The sequence below is a fragment of the Grampus griseus genome (assembly GCF_964374135.1).
Source record: "Grampus griseus genome assembly, chromosome: 14".
NCBI classification, from domain to species: domain Eukaryota; kingdom Metazoa; phylum Chordata; class Mammalia; order Artiodactyla; family Delphinidae; genus Grampus; species Grampus griseus.
In genome coordinates this window covers 9102700-9115460 of record NC_139008.1, presented here as the reverse complement: position 1 = coordinate 9115460, position 12761 = coordinate 9102700, and the positions used below count along the sequence as shown (strand labels likewise).

Sequence of the window (12761 nt, the reverse complement as noted above, 5' to 3'; positions counted from 1 at the left end):
ATCTCCTCTTCTAATTTGACTTATTTTACTATGGTTGCATAATTAAAACAAAGAAACAAATTACATGCATGTGCCTTTTTGTCTCAGATCTTTCTTGGAATGAGGTATGGTATTAAAAAAAATTATTTTTGCAAATTGATTACTAAAAATGAAAACTGATTTTGTATGTGAGATAAGATCAAATATACTTTCAGCCTTGAAAAGGACTAAGTATTGCTTTGTATGACAGATTAGTAGAAAATCTAGCACTTCTATTATTTTTCCTTTAATTATCTCATTTGATTTTCAGAATATTCTTATAAAGTTGTATGGTATATATATATTTTCATCTCTTTCTTGTAATTATGAAAAACTAAGGCTATCTTACAACTGAGTCATACAACTAAATTACTTCAATTACCTTATGTTGATATCGTTAACAAAAGTATATTGAGAAATAATTTTATTTCTTCAAACATTGGTAAAGACCTCCAACCGTAGTTTAGCATTAGCATGTTTTCTTATTCTAGACCAGCACGATCAGGCATTATCTTCCATTATGCTCTTTAAATTTTTAACATTTGTGTAAAAAGAAAAATTTAGGGATTAGTTGACTTTTTCTAGATCAGGACTAAAATTTCCATGGAACACTATTTAGTAAACCTAAACTTTTTCTTTTTTTTATTATTTTTATTTTTATTGGAGTATAATTGGCTTTACAGTGTTTTGTTAGTTTCTGCTGCTACAATGAAGTGAATCAGCTATATGTATACCTATATCCCCTCCCTCTTGGACCTCCCACCCGCCATCCCACCCATCTAGGTTGTCACAGAGTACCGGGCTGAGCTCCCTGTGCTATACAGCAGGTTCCCACTAGCTGTTTTACACATGGTAGTGTATTTATGTCAAACCTAATCTCCCAGTTCATCCCACCCTCCCCTTCCCCCCGTGTCCACATGTCCATTCTCTACGTCCACATCTCTTTTCCTGCCCTGCAAATAGGTTCATCTGTACCTAGAATTTTTCTAGATTCCACATATATGCATTAATATACAATATTTGTTTTTCTCTTTCTGGCTTACTTCACTCTGTATGACAGACTCTAGGTCCATCCACATCTCTGCAAATGACCCAATTTCGTTCCTTTTTATGGCTGAGTAATATTCCATTGTATATGTGTACTCACGTCTTCTTTATCCATTCATCTGTTGTTGGACATTTAGGTTGTTTCCATGTCCTGGCTATCGTAAATAGTACTGTAATGAACATTGGGGTACATGTGTCCTTTTGAATTATGGTTTTCTCAGGGTATATGCCCAGTAGTGGGATTGCTGGGTCATTTTGGTAGTTCTGTTCTTAGTTTTTTTAAGGAACCTCCATACTGTTTTCCACAGTGTCTGTATCAATTTACATTCCCACCAACAGTGCAAAAGTGTTCCGTTTGGGCTTCCCTGGTGTCGCAGTGGTTGAGAGTCCGCCTGCCGATGCAGGGGACACGGGTTCGTGCCCCGGTCTGGGAAGATCCCACATGCCATGGAGCGGCTAGGGCCGTGAGCCATGGCTGCTGAGCCTGCGCGTCCGGAGCCTGTGCTCCGCAACGGGAGAGGCCACAACAGTAAGAGGCCCGCGTACCACAAAAAAAAAAAAGTGTTCCGTTTTCTCCACACCCTCTCCAGCGTTTATTGTTTATAGATTTTTTGGTGATGGCCATTGTGACTGGTGTGAGGATACCTCATTGTAGTTTTGATTCGCATTTCTCTAACAGTCAGTGATGTTGAGCATCTTTTCATGTGCCTCTTTGCAATCTGTATGTCTTCTTTGGTGAAATGTCTATTTAGGTCTTCCACCCATTGTTTAATTGGGTTGTTTGTTTTTTGGATATTGAGCTCCATGAGCTGTTTGTATATTTTGGAGATTAGTCCTTTGTCTGTTGCTGCGTTTGCAAATATTTTCTCCCATTCTGAGGGCTGTCTTTTCCTCTTGTTTATGGTTTCCTTTTGCTGTGCAAAAGCTTTTAAGTTTAATTAGGTCCCATTTGTTTATTTTTGTTTTTATTTTCATTACTCTAGGAGGTGGGTCAAAAAAGATCTTGCTGTGATTTATGTCACAGCATTATCTTCCATTAGGCTCTTTAAATTTTTATCATTTGTGTAAAAAGACAAATTTAGGGATTAGTTGACTTTTTCTAGATCAGGACTAAAATTTCCAGAGAACTATTTAGTAAACCTAAACTTTTTCTTAAATTTTTTTTATTTACTGAGGGGAAATTTTAATTTGTTTTCGTTTTATTGCTGTAGAGTTTTGGAACTGTGATACAGCTTTCGGTGGTTATAACAGGAACTTACTGTCTTTACTGTATGAAAATTGTATATAAGATCATCTCTAAATAGGTTTTAGACTCTTGGATCATTTGAGTCCTCAATATTTTCTTCTTTTTAAATTTTACAGTTGTCTTTTATGTATTTTAGTTCAGTGATTCAAATATGTGAGTAACATGAAAGAAAGACTGAGTATAATTTATGGATAAAAAGGTCTTTGGGTTTTATTAGAACAAAAAAGCTGATCCACACTTTCTGTAGGAGCCAGAAACTTAGAATTCCAGGAATTTATATCTTTTTTTGTTTGTTTTGTTTTAAGAATTTATTATATCTTGAAAAGCAATTTCTGAAGAAATTGGCTACTCTGAAATTTTCTAATGAGGACTTAAAATATTAACTTAATGAATTTTGGCTGTAATTCTGATAGAGACTAGAAGTGCAAGCTTGTTTACACTAAACTGCTGTAAGAAGGCAGTGATTCTACTTAGAGAAATTGAGTCATGTAAGATACCAGTCTATAAATTCAGAGCATACACTTGTCTTTTAATGTATTTTGCATACCTTAAACAATAATTTCTTATTCCCCAATACTATTTGACATTTCACTGATTTTATCTTTTGAGTTTATGTATGTTTATTTTTCCTTTTTATAAAATTGGTTTTCTCAAAGAACTTTTGGCATCTCAGCCAGGACAGAATATAGTAAAGGTATGGGTAAGTAGACCATAAAAGAGTGCTTTGGATTCTTTCCTGATCTAAAGGAAATTTAAAATAATGCAGTGGGGACTTCCCTGGCGGTCCACTGGTTAAGACTTTGCTTTCCAGTGCAGGGGGTGCAAGTTCAATCCCTAGTCAGGGAGCTAAGATCCCACATGCCTCAGAGCCAAAAACCAAAACATATAGCAGAAGCAATATTGTGACAAATTCAATAAAGACTCTAAAACTGGTCCACATCAAAAAAAAAATCTTAAAAAAGATAAATAAAATAATGCATCGAACATCAGAGTTGATCACATGTGATCTGCCTGTCCCAGAGGCAGTGGGTTTGAGCTTACTTTGGCAGCAAGTACATTGAAATGGGAACCAAAAGCAATAGGTTAAAATTTTTTTCTTTGGTTTTTGTAGAATTTAATGTTATGCTAGGCTGCTGAATACAACTACTATAGAGAGAGATGAGGTCTGGAGAGAGGAAGCAAGTTGTGAGTAATAGTTTTAGGAAAGGACCAACTAGGAGAGCTTAGGTGGGAAAGAGGAAAATTATTTAGAAATGTAGAATTTTGGAGTGTTATCTGAGTAGGGCCTAGTGTGATGATGGGGGTGTGCTTGTGGTCTTGTAGAACCTTAGAATATAAATTACTTGAGATTAAAAGCTATCTTACTCATTTTATATCCTGTGATGTTTAGCATAGGTATAATATGTACATGGCTAGTGAATTCATTTCTTTAAGAAGTTCCATTCTGTTCATTGAGGAGAAAAATGCAACTGACCGTTGAGTTTAGGGGTGAATATTTTGTAGGCCTAATGACTTGGAGGAATGATTTACAAGGCACTTGGATGATAAAATAACTGTCATCTAACACGAAATCAGCTATCTTAGCTCATTTCCGTATTCTAATACATGGCAGCTCTAGTGTTTTGTTAGTCTGTCTATAATGTTTTGCCTTTTTTTTTTTTTAATAGCTGTGCCACGTGACATGCAGGATCTTAGTTCCCGAATCAGGGATCGAACCTGTGCCACCAGCAGTGGAAGCTTTGGAGTCCTAACCACTGGACCACTAGGGAATTCCCTGTCCATGTTTTGAAGTCTTATTTTGGAGTGGTATATCCTAGTAAGGAAGCATTTGGTTAGAGACGTAACAAGAAAAATAACACTTTTTAAGACATTTGGAGTCCTAAAATAATTTGGATTGATTTAATATTCTGAATACATTTTAAAAACGTTTTATTTTGAAATAATTTCATATAGAAAAGGTGACAAATACTATAAAGAATTTCTCTGTACTCTTCAAGTAGATTCCTCAAATTTTAACATTTACCACATTTGTTTTATTATTTTTTCTGTTTTTTTTAAAATTTGTTTTGATTTGACTTTTTGGTCATTTCAATTTATTATTTACTGCCCTCCAAGTTCTGGATTAGGAGTTGAGCAGATGATTTTTTTTTAATTGATTAATTTATTTATTTGGCTGCATTGGATCTTAGTTGGGGGATCTTTGTTGCGGCATGCAGGATCTTTCGTTGAGGTGTGTGGGCTCTTTGTTGTGGTGTGCGGGCTTCTCTCTAGTTGTGGTGTGTGAGCTCCAGAGCACGGGCTCAGTAGTTGCAGTGCACAGGTTTCTCTAGTTGCGGTGTGTGGGCTCAGTAGTTGTGGCACACAGGCTCTCTAATTGTGGCACAGGCTTAGTTGCCCCACGGCATGTGGGATCTTAGTTCCCTGACCAGGGATCGATCTCATGTCACCTGCATTGGAAGGCGGATTCTTAACCACTGGACCACCAGGGGAGTCCCTATTATTTTTTTCTCTTTATACACATTATTTTTTTCTGAGCTGATGGTAGTAGGTTATAAGACAGGATACCCTTTTACAAAATACTTGAATATGTGTTTCCTAAAAGACAGGGATATTTTCTATAATAACTATAGTACAGTGATCAAAATCAAGAAATTAACATGAAAACGATACTGTTATCTGTAGTTTTTTTTAAAGTAAACGTAATCTCAAGATTTTATTATCTTCATAATAAAACAAAATGTGAAGCTTAGAACTGGATCACTTGGCTCTTTCTCTTTTTACGTCCTCCCGGCTCAAAATGCTTGCTTCTCTTAATAGCCAGCATTCTCTTAGATCTGCAGTTGGGCTCAATGCATTCAAGCCTCAGCAAAATCTTCTTTGTGGTTTTATTTAGCCTTTTTCTGGAAAACCAGCTTAGTCTGTCCACCATAGCCACTCTCCTTCCTGTCATAACATTCCTTTCCTTGGAGAATACAGAGAATCCTTGCGCTTCTTGTACTGTATCACTTTGTGGGCAGGTTTGCAACACTAATTACAGAAAATCCAGCAGGTTTTAGGAATGGTTACTATGTATGCGAGAGCACTGTCGGTGTGGAAAGAAGTGATTTACAGTTTTTAGTCAAATCTTGCCAATTGTCCCATTAACATCCTTTTAGCCAAACATATTTTGTTTTGGCCCTAATAGGATCCAGGGTAGTATCATGTATTACATTTACTTGTTATGTCTCTGTAGTCTTCTCTAATCTGGATTAGTCCCTCAGTTTTCCTTTGTCTTTTAAAAACCTTGATAATTTTAAGAATACAAACCAATTATTTAGTATAATGTTCCTCAATTTAAGTTTATTTCCTCATGCTTAGTAATACCACAGAACTGATGTTGTATTCTTCTCAGTGAATCATTTCAGAAGGCACATGGTGTAATTTTGTCTCATTATTAGTGATACTAATTATTATACATTTTAAAAGATGTTTCTTATCTCTCCTAATAACTGATGTTTCAAGTAAGTGTTTATGGTCTTAAGATTTTTCTTTGATTAAATTTTGGTGCTTGAAGTTTGTTTATGAATTAGACACTAGAGCAACAGTACTTTTTCCCAAAAATTTATTTATTTATTTATTTATTTATTTATTTATTTATTTATTTATTTATTTATTTTGGCTGTGTCGGGTCTTAGTTGCAGCATCTTTGTTGAGGCATACGGGATCTTCTGTTGCGGCACGGGCTCTTCGTTGTGTGTGGGCTTCTCTCTAGTCGTGGCGTGCAGGTTTTTTCTCTTCTCTAGTTGTGGTGCATGGGTTCCAGAGTGCGTGGGCTCTATTTGAGGCACGCAAGCTCAGTAGTTGAGGCACACGAGCTTAGTTGCCCCATGGCATGTGGGATCTTAGTTCCCTGATCAGGGATCGAACTCGCATTTCCTGCACTGTAAGGTGGATTCTTTACCACTGGACCACCAGGGAAGTGCCATAGAGCAGTAGTACTTTTAAAAATAAATTACATTAATTTCAAAGCACTTAAAAATATTGTATAGTAACACATTTCACAGATTTGCTGATAAAGGCATCTAGAGATTGAGACAAGCACACTATATGAATGTTGCCTTAAAACTCCTAACATCGTTCCTGGGGTGAATGAGAAGAGTGGAATAGAATCAGAATGTAGATTGCCAAAGTTTTCTAGTTTAGGGTTCTGACTGCTTACTAGTAAGTTAAGTTTAGCATCTGAATGAGCTGCTATAAATATTAAGTTTCTTCATTTTTATCTTATTAGATTTCCTTATTTGTGGTGGTGGTTCGTTCCAGGTGACAGGGAACAAGTATGGAACTGTATACACTATTTTTCTTCTTTTTTTTTTTTACACTATTTTTCTTATAGCCTCTCGTGTTGCTAATACATACATAAATATTTTTCCCTGTTTAGCAGTTAAGAAGGGCCTTTTCCAGAAAACTATAATACTGCTAATCCAGATGCCCATTCTTTTCTCCTTCTCTATGCACTACTCTGGTAGATTACTTATGCTGAATGGGGGACAGGGGAGACCCTTAGCACATAAGTGGTTTTATACTTTTTCAGATTCCCCCTGAGTCCAGCCATGCCGGCTCCCATTGGCTGTGACTGCCCAGCATGCCCTATGCTGAGATGATCCAGTTACTGAAGGACTGCTCACGCGGGGAGCCGGCCTTTTGGGAGGGGGTTGGGTGAGTTAATTTCTTTCATTTTTAAGAAAAAAAATTAATGTGGTGTGGCTTGGCAAAAAAACACACCTTATAGATAAAAATGGGCTGCTGGACCATCTCATGGCTAAGCCATCCCAGCTCTTTCTTGCATTATTTCTGCATAATAGAGTGCTTCTAAGTAGAAGAAATTTATGCTAAATTTGAGTGACTTTTTAAATAGAAAGAAATGTAATCAGTAAATTAAGAAGTGGCCCAATTATAATAGACCCTATTAGATATTTATTTAAAATGGTAAAAATGAAACATAGTCTCACACTAAACTCCTTTTTAGTGATAAATTTTATTTTAGAATGACTTTAGAGATAATCTCTTATCCTGCTCACTAGAAAAAGTATCAATCCATTATGTTTGTACTCTGAAGATTTTCCAAGGCTAGCTGAAGTGGATGATTAACTTTTGGAAGGCACATATTTGTCCTTAATTCCTGCCAGGGTAGTTTTGGGTCTTATTCGTGATTTGTAGGGTGGTCTCTGAAATATTGTCCTCTCTGGAGTTTTGGTAATATTACTGCCAGCAAGAAGAATGGAATCATACATAAGTTATCTTTGCTTATTCTTTTTAACATTTTAAAATATAGTTCTGGGGAACTAGAACTGAGAAATTCTTGCCTCTGGGGAAAGTGTCCCCTGAGTCACAGATAATGTTTATGTTCTATAAACTATGAAACCTCTTTGTCAGCCCATACTGAGGATGATAATTGAGGAACAAAACATCCCGTTTTGGTCAGGGAACAAAAACAGCCAGCTGGAGGAACAGTAACCTGCAATTGCCTGTAGTTCTTAAAAGGCAGATTGGCCTTTAAAGTTAGAGAACTTAGCCAGAAGAAGGATTTGTTAAGTATAGCCACTCATTCATTGCAGACCATATTTCTACCTCTTGTGCTGCTTAGGTTCTATGAGTTTGTTTCTCTGATGATTATATCCTTAATGTTTAAAGCTTATTTGGCATTGTAGTACAACTTATTAAATTTTATTGTACCTGTTTTGTTTACTTCAACAGGAGCATAGGTGTTGTTGTGTAGCATCTCTGAGATTTATTTCACCATAGCTGTTTCTCTGTTGCCTTTTTAAAGGGGTCCTAATTTCATATTCGATAGTCTTCAGCTGTTTCCTGGCCTGTAGTCTCATCTCACACTAGCCTGTCTTATCCACTGCCTCCAGACTGCTTCTTAGCAAGTTAGTCCTTTCCACTCAGAAACTTAAACTCAGCAGTCTCTGAGTGCCTTTTATGTGCTTAGCTGCTTTTGGTAATAGAAGTCAAGTATTCTAGGGGTTATCTAGTCTTTCTCCTAATCACTTGAAACAAAATTTTTTTTGAATTGGCTATACTTTTTCATTGCTTGGCTATTATTTCATGTAGTATGTGTTTTAACTGCCAGGCTTTTTTTCTTTGTAATTATATTTTAAAACATCAAAATCAACAGTGTTTTTGGTTTTGTTTCAATGCACATTTAAACAGAAACAATGGCAGGTTGACTGGGTTCTAACCTATTAACTAATTCTGTATAATGGGGATAAGGTGGAGATTTTAGGAGATAGGAAAAGATGTATATCCAGGAGAGTGAGAAGGTAAATGGACTAAGGGAATATATTGTGATTACTGAGTGGCATTCAGGATCCATCTGAGGTACCTGATCATGAATTTAAAATAAGTCCACACACTGTCATTGTGTCTTTTATTCTAGTCATGTTCAAGCTTAACAAGTGCAGGCTAGGAGTAACTTGATATAATAGAGCAAGAGAGACAAGGGAACTGTAGGTTTATGCAAGATTGATTGGAATGACTGTCTGTGGAACTTAACCTGAGTTAAGAAGGACAAAGAAGTGAGATTGGTGAAAACGTGATAGAATTAACTGATTTAAGGGTCCTGCTGGGATTGAAGGATTGCAGAGTTGGGGTACTAAAGGGAGTGGATTTGAAAGATGTGAGGGGATGATCAAGAGAGAATTGTGTGTTTGAGAACTTATGGGTCTTGTAGGTTTTTTTTAAATAAATTTATTTATTATTTGTTTGTTTATTTTTGGCTGTGTTGGGTCTTCATTGCTGCTCACAGGATTTCTCTAGTTGCGCCGAACGGGGGCTACTCTTCATTGCAGTGTGCAGGCTTCTTATTGCAGTGGCTTCTCTTGTTGTGGAACGCGGGCTCTAGGTGTGCGGGTTTCAATAATTGTGGCGCATGGGCTCAGTAGTTGTGGCTCGCAGGCTCTAGAGCCCAGGCTCACTAGTTGTGACGCACAGGCTTAGTTGCTTTGCGGCATGTGGGATCTTCCCGGACCAGGGTTCGCACCCATGTCCCCTGCATTGGCAGGCGGATTCTTAACCACTGCGCCTCCAGGGAAGTCCTATGGGGCTTGTAGTTAATAATGTATTCGTGGGAAAGAGTTCTTGAGGTGTGGGGCGAAGACAGAGAGGAGGTTAAGGAGCCAGGATCAGGAGGGCTCCTTATTTGTGAGCAGTGTTTTGTTGTCGTTAGTATACTTACTGATACTCTTAATAAGAAAATATGTTTCTGAATTTAAACAAAAATACTTAAATGGTGTACTTTCTACCATTCTAAACATAGAATACCCCTAGTTGTACTAAAGGTTTAAAGGACAAAAATACAATCCTGTCTCAAGAGCAATAATTTTAAAATTCCTCAGATGTTGACATTATCTAGATCAAGTATCCTTAGTCTGGGACCCATGGACTCTGAAATTGTATGCATGATTTTTATGTTTCTGGGGAAAGAGTTCATAGATTTCATTAAGGTATTTAAGAACTGCTAATCTATATATAAGAAGAAAACTAGTTATATAGCAAAAAATGCCTAATATTGGAGTATAGATGCTTTTTTTGGCCACATCGCACGACATGCTGGATCTTAGTTCCCCGACCAGGGATTGAACCCATGCCCCCTGCAGTAGAAGCATGGAGTTGTAACCACTGGACCGCCAGGGAAGTCCCGGAGTATAGATTTTTAAGTCTGAGTATCAAGAGAATTTTGTGTTGATATGGCTAAAACATTAGCTAACATTCATGGCTTTGTTTTTTTCAGGGACGGAGTGTCTATGAAGAGAAATGAATATGTAGCTTTACCTGAATAGATGGGGAAGAGGGCCTTTAGGATGCTTAAATATTGCTTCTTTAAATTAGTTTTTAAAACTATTTTTGCTCCTGTTCTTAAATTCTAGTACATGACTCTCAACCCCTCTACTAAGAGGAAGAATACTGGATCTCCAGACAGGAAGCCCTCAAAGAAATCCAAGACAGACAACTCTTCTCTCAGTTCACCACTAAATCCTAAGTTATGGTGTCATGTACACTTGAAGAAATCCTTGAATGGCTCACCACTCAAAGTGAAGAACTCAAAGAATTCCAAATCTCCAGAAGAGCATCTGGAGGAAGTGATGAAGATGATGTCGCCCAACAAGCTACATGCTAACTTTCACATTCCTAAGAAAGGCCCACCTGGCAAGAAATCAGGGAAGCATAGTGACAAACCTTTGAAAGCAAAGGGCAGAAGCAAAGGCATTCTGAATGGACAGAAATCCACAGGGAATTCCAAATCTCCAAAAAAGGGCCTGAAGACTCCTAAAACCAAAATGAAGCAGATGACTTTGTTGGACATGGCCAAAGGCACTCAGAAGGTGACACGAGCCCCGAGGAATTCTGGGGGCACACCTAGGTCCTCTAGTAAACCTCATAAACATCTGCCTCCTGCTGCCCTCCACCTTATCGCCTACTACAAAGAAAACAAAGACAGGGAGGACAAGAAGAGTGCCCTGTCCTGTGTTATCTCCAAAACAGCTCGTCTCCTCTCTAGTGAAGATAGAGCTCGTCTCCCAGAAGAATTGCGAAGTATTGTTCAAAAACGCTTTGAGCTTCTAGAGCACAAAAAGAGATGGGCTTCTATGTCTGAAGAGCAGCGCAAAGAATATTTGAAAAAGAAACGAGAGGAGCTGAAAGAAAAGTTGAAGGAGAAAGCCAAGGAACGGAGAGAGAAAGAAATGCTCGAGAAACTAGAGAAACAGAAGCGGTACGAGGACCAAGAGTTAACTGGCAAAAACCTTCCAACATTTAAATTGGTGGATACCCCTGAAGGGCTGCCCAATACACTCTTTGGGGATGTGGCCATGGTGGTGGAGTTCTTGAGCTGTTATTCTGGGTTACTCTTACCAGATGCTCAGTATCCTATTACTGCTGTGTCCCTTATGGAAGCCTTGAGTGCAGAAAAGGGTGGCTTTTTATACCTGAATAGAGTGTTGGTCATCCTCTTACAGACCTTGTTACAAGATGAAATAGCAGAAGACTATGGTGAATTGGGAATGAAGCTGTCAGAAATCCCTCTGACTCTGCATTCTGTTTCAGAGCTGGTTCGGCTCTGCTTGCGCAAATCTGACATTCAGGAAGAAAGTGAGGGCTCAGACACAGATGACAACAAAGATTCAGCACCATTTGAAGACAATGAGGTACAAGATGAGTTCCTAGAAAAGCTGGAGACCTCTGAATTTTTTGAGCTAACATCAGAGGAGAAACTGCAGATCTTGACAGCACTCTGCCACCGGATTCTCATGACATACTCAGTGCAGGACCACATGGAAACCAGGCAGCAGATGTCTGCAGAGTTATGGAAGGAACGGCTTGCTGTATTGAAGGAAGAAAATGATAAGAAGAGAGCAGAGAAACAGAAACGGAAAGAAATGGAAGCCAGAAATAAAGAAAATGGAAAAGAGGAGAATGGGTTAGGCAAAGCTGATAGGAAAAAAGAAGTCGTGAAGTTTGAGCCCCAGGTAGATATGGAAGCTGAAGACATGATCAGTGCCGTGAAGAGCAGACGGCTGCTTGCCATTCAGGCTAAGAAGGAGCGGGAAATTCAGGAGAGAGAAATGAAAGGTAAAATCTTGTGTTGAGAGAAAAGGGGAAGCCCTTTAGGAGATAGTAGAAGAAAGGAAATTACTGAGGTAATGGTAGCGTCTTCGTTTGTCACAACTATTTAGTTATTTCTGTGTGTAATAACCCGACCCTTCTAGGTATGTTAGATTCTAGCAGGAGTGTTCAGCCTGGCATTCTGCAGTTAATGATAGTTTGACTTGGATTAGTGTGATGTTGGCATCTTTTCTGGCTTAGTAAAGGACCAAATCCACAAACAGACATAGTGGAAATAACATATGACCTGGGAATGGACTGACTTGGGTACCTGCGACTTAGCTATAGTTCTTTGAGCAAGTTGCTTATCCACGCCGCAGTTTCCTCATATGCTTAAGATTGTCATAACAAATGAATGACAAGGTATTTGAAGCCCTCAGCACAGTTGCCAACTCAGATATTAATCTTTCCTTTATTAAGATGTAAGGAAGTAAAAATTTGGGGCTTTCATAGCACCATTAAGTCTGAACTTTTTAAAAAACAGCTTTATTAAGAAATAATTCACATACTATATTATTCATCCACGTTTATTGTACAGTTCATTGTTTTTTAATATATTCACAGATATGTGCAGCCTTTATCATGGTCAATTTTAGAACATTTTCATCACCTCAAAAAGAAACCCCATGCTCTTTAGCTATACCCATCCTCCCCAGCCCTAAGCAATCACCGTCCACTGCTGTATCTCTGTATTTGCCTATTCTGATACATCATATCAGTGGAGCTGTATAATAAGTATGTAGTCTCTTGTGACTGGCTTCTTTCACTTACCATGTTTTCAAGGTTCAGGCTGTAGCATGTCTCAGTA

The 12761-nt window shown here is 38.0% G+C and overlaps 1 protein-coding gene across 1 annotated transcript in view; it reads left to right on the top strand.

The window, feature by feature from the left end:
- Positions 1-12761, top strand: part of BAZ1B (bromodomain adjacent to zinc finger domain 1B) — a 66109-nt gene that overhangs the window by 24873 nt on the left and 28475 nt on the right. Inside the window, exon 7 of the mRNA XM_082669741.1 lies at positions 10219-11920. Within this exon, the coding sequence (XP_082525867.1) occupies positions 10219-11920 (1702 nt within the window). The remainder of the gene's footprint in view (positions 1-10218; positions 11921-12761) is intronic.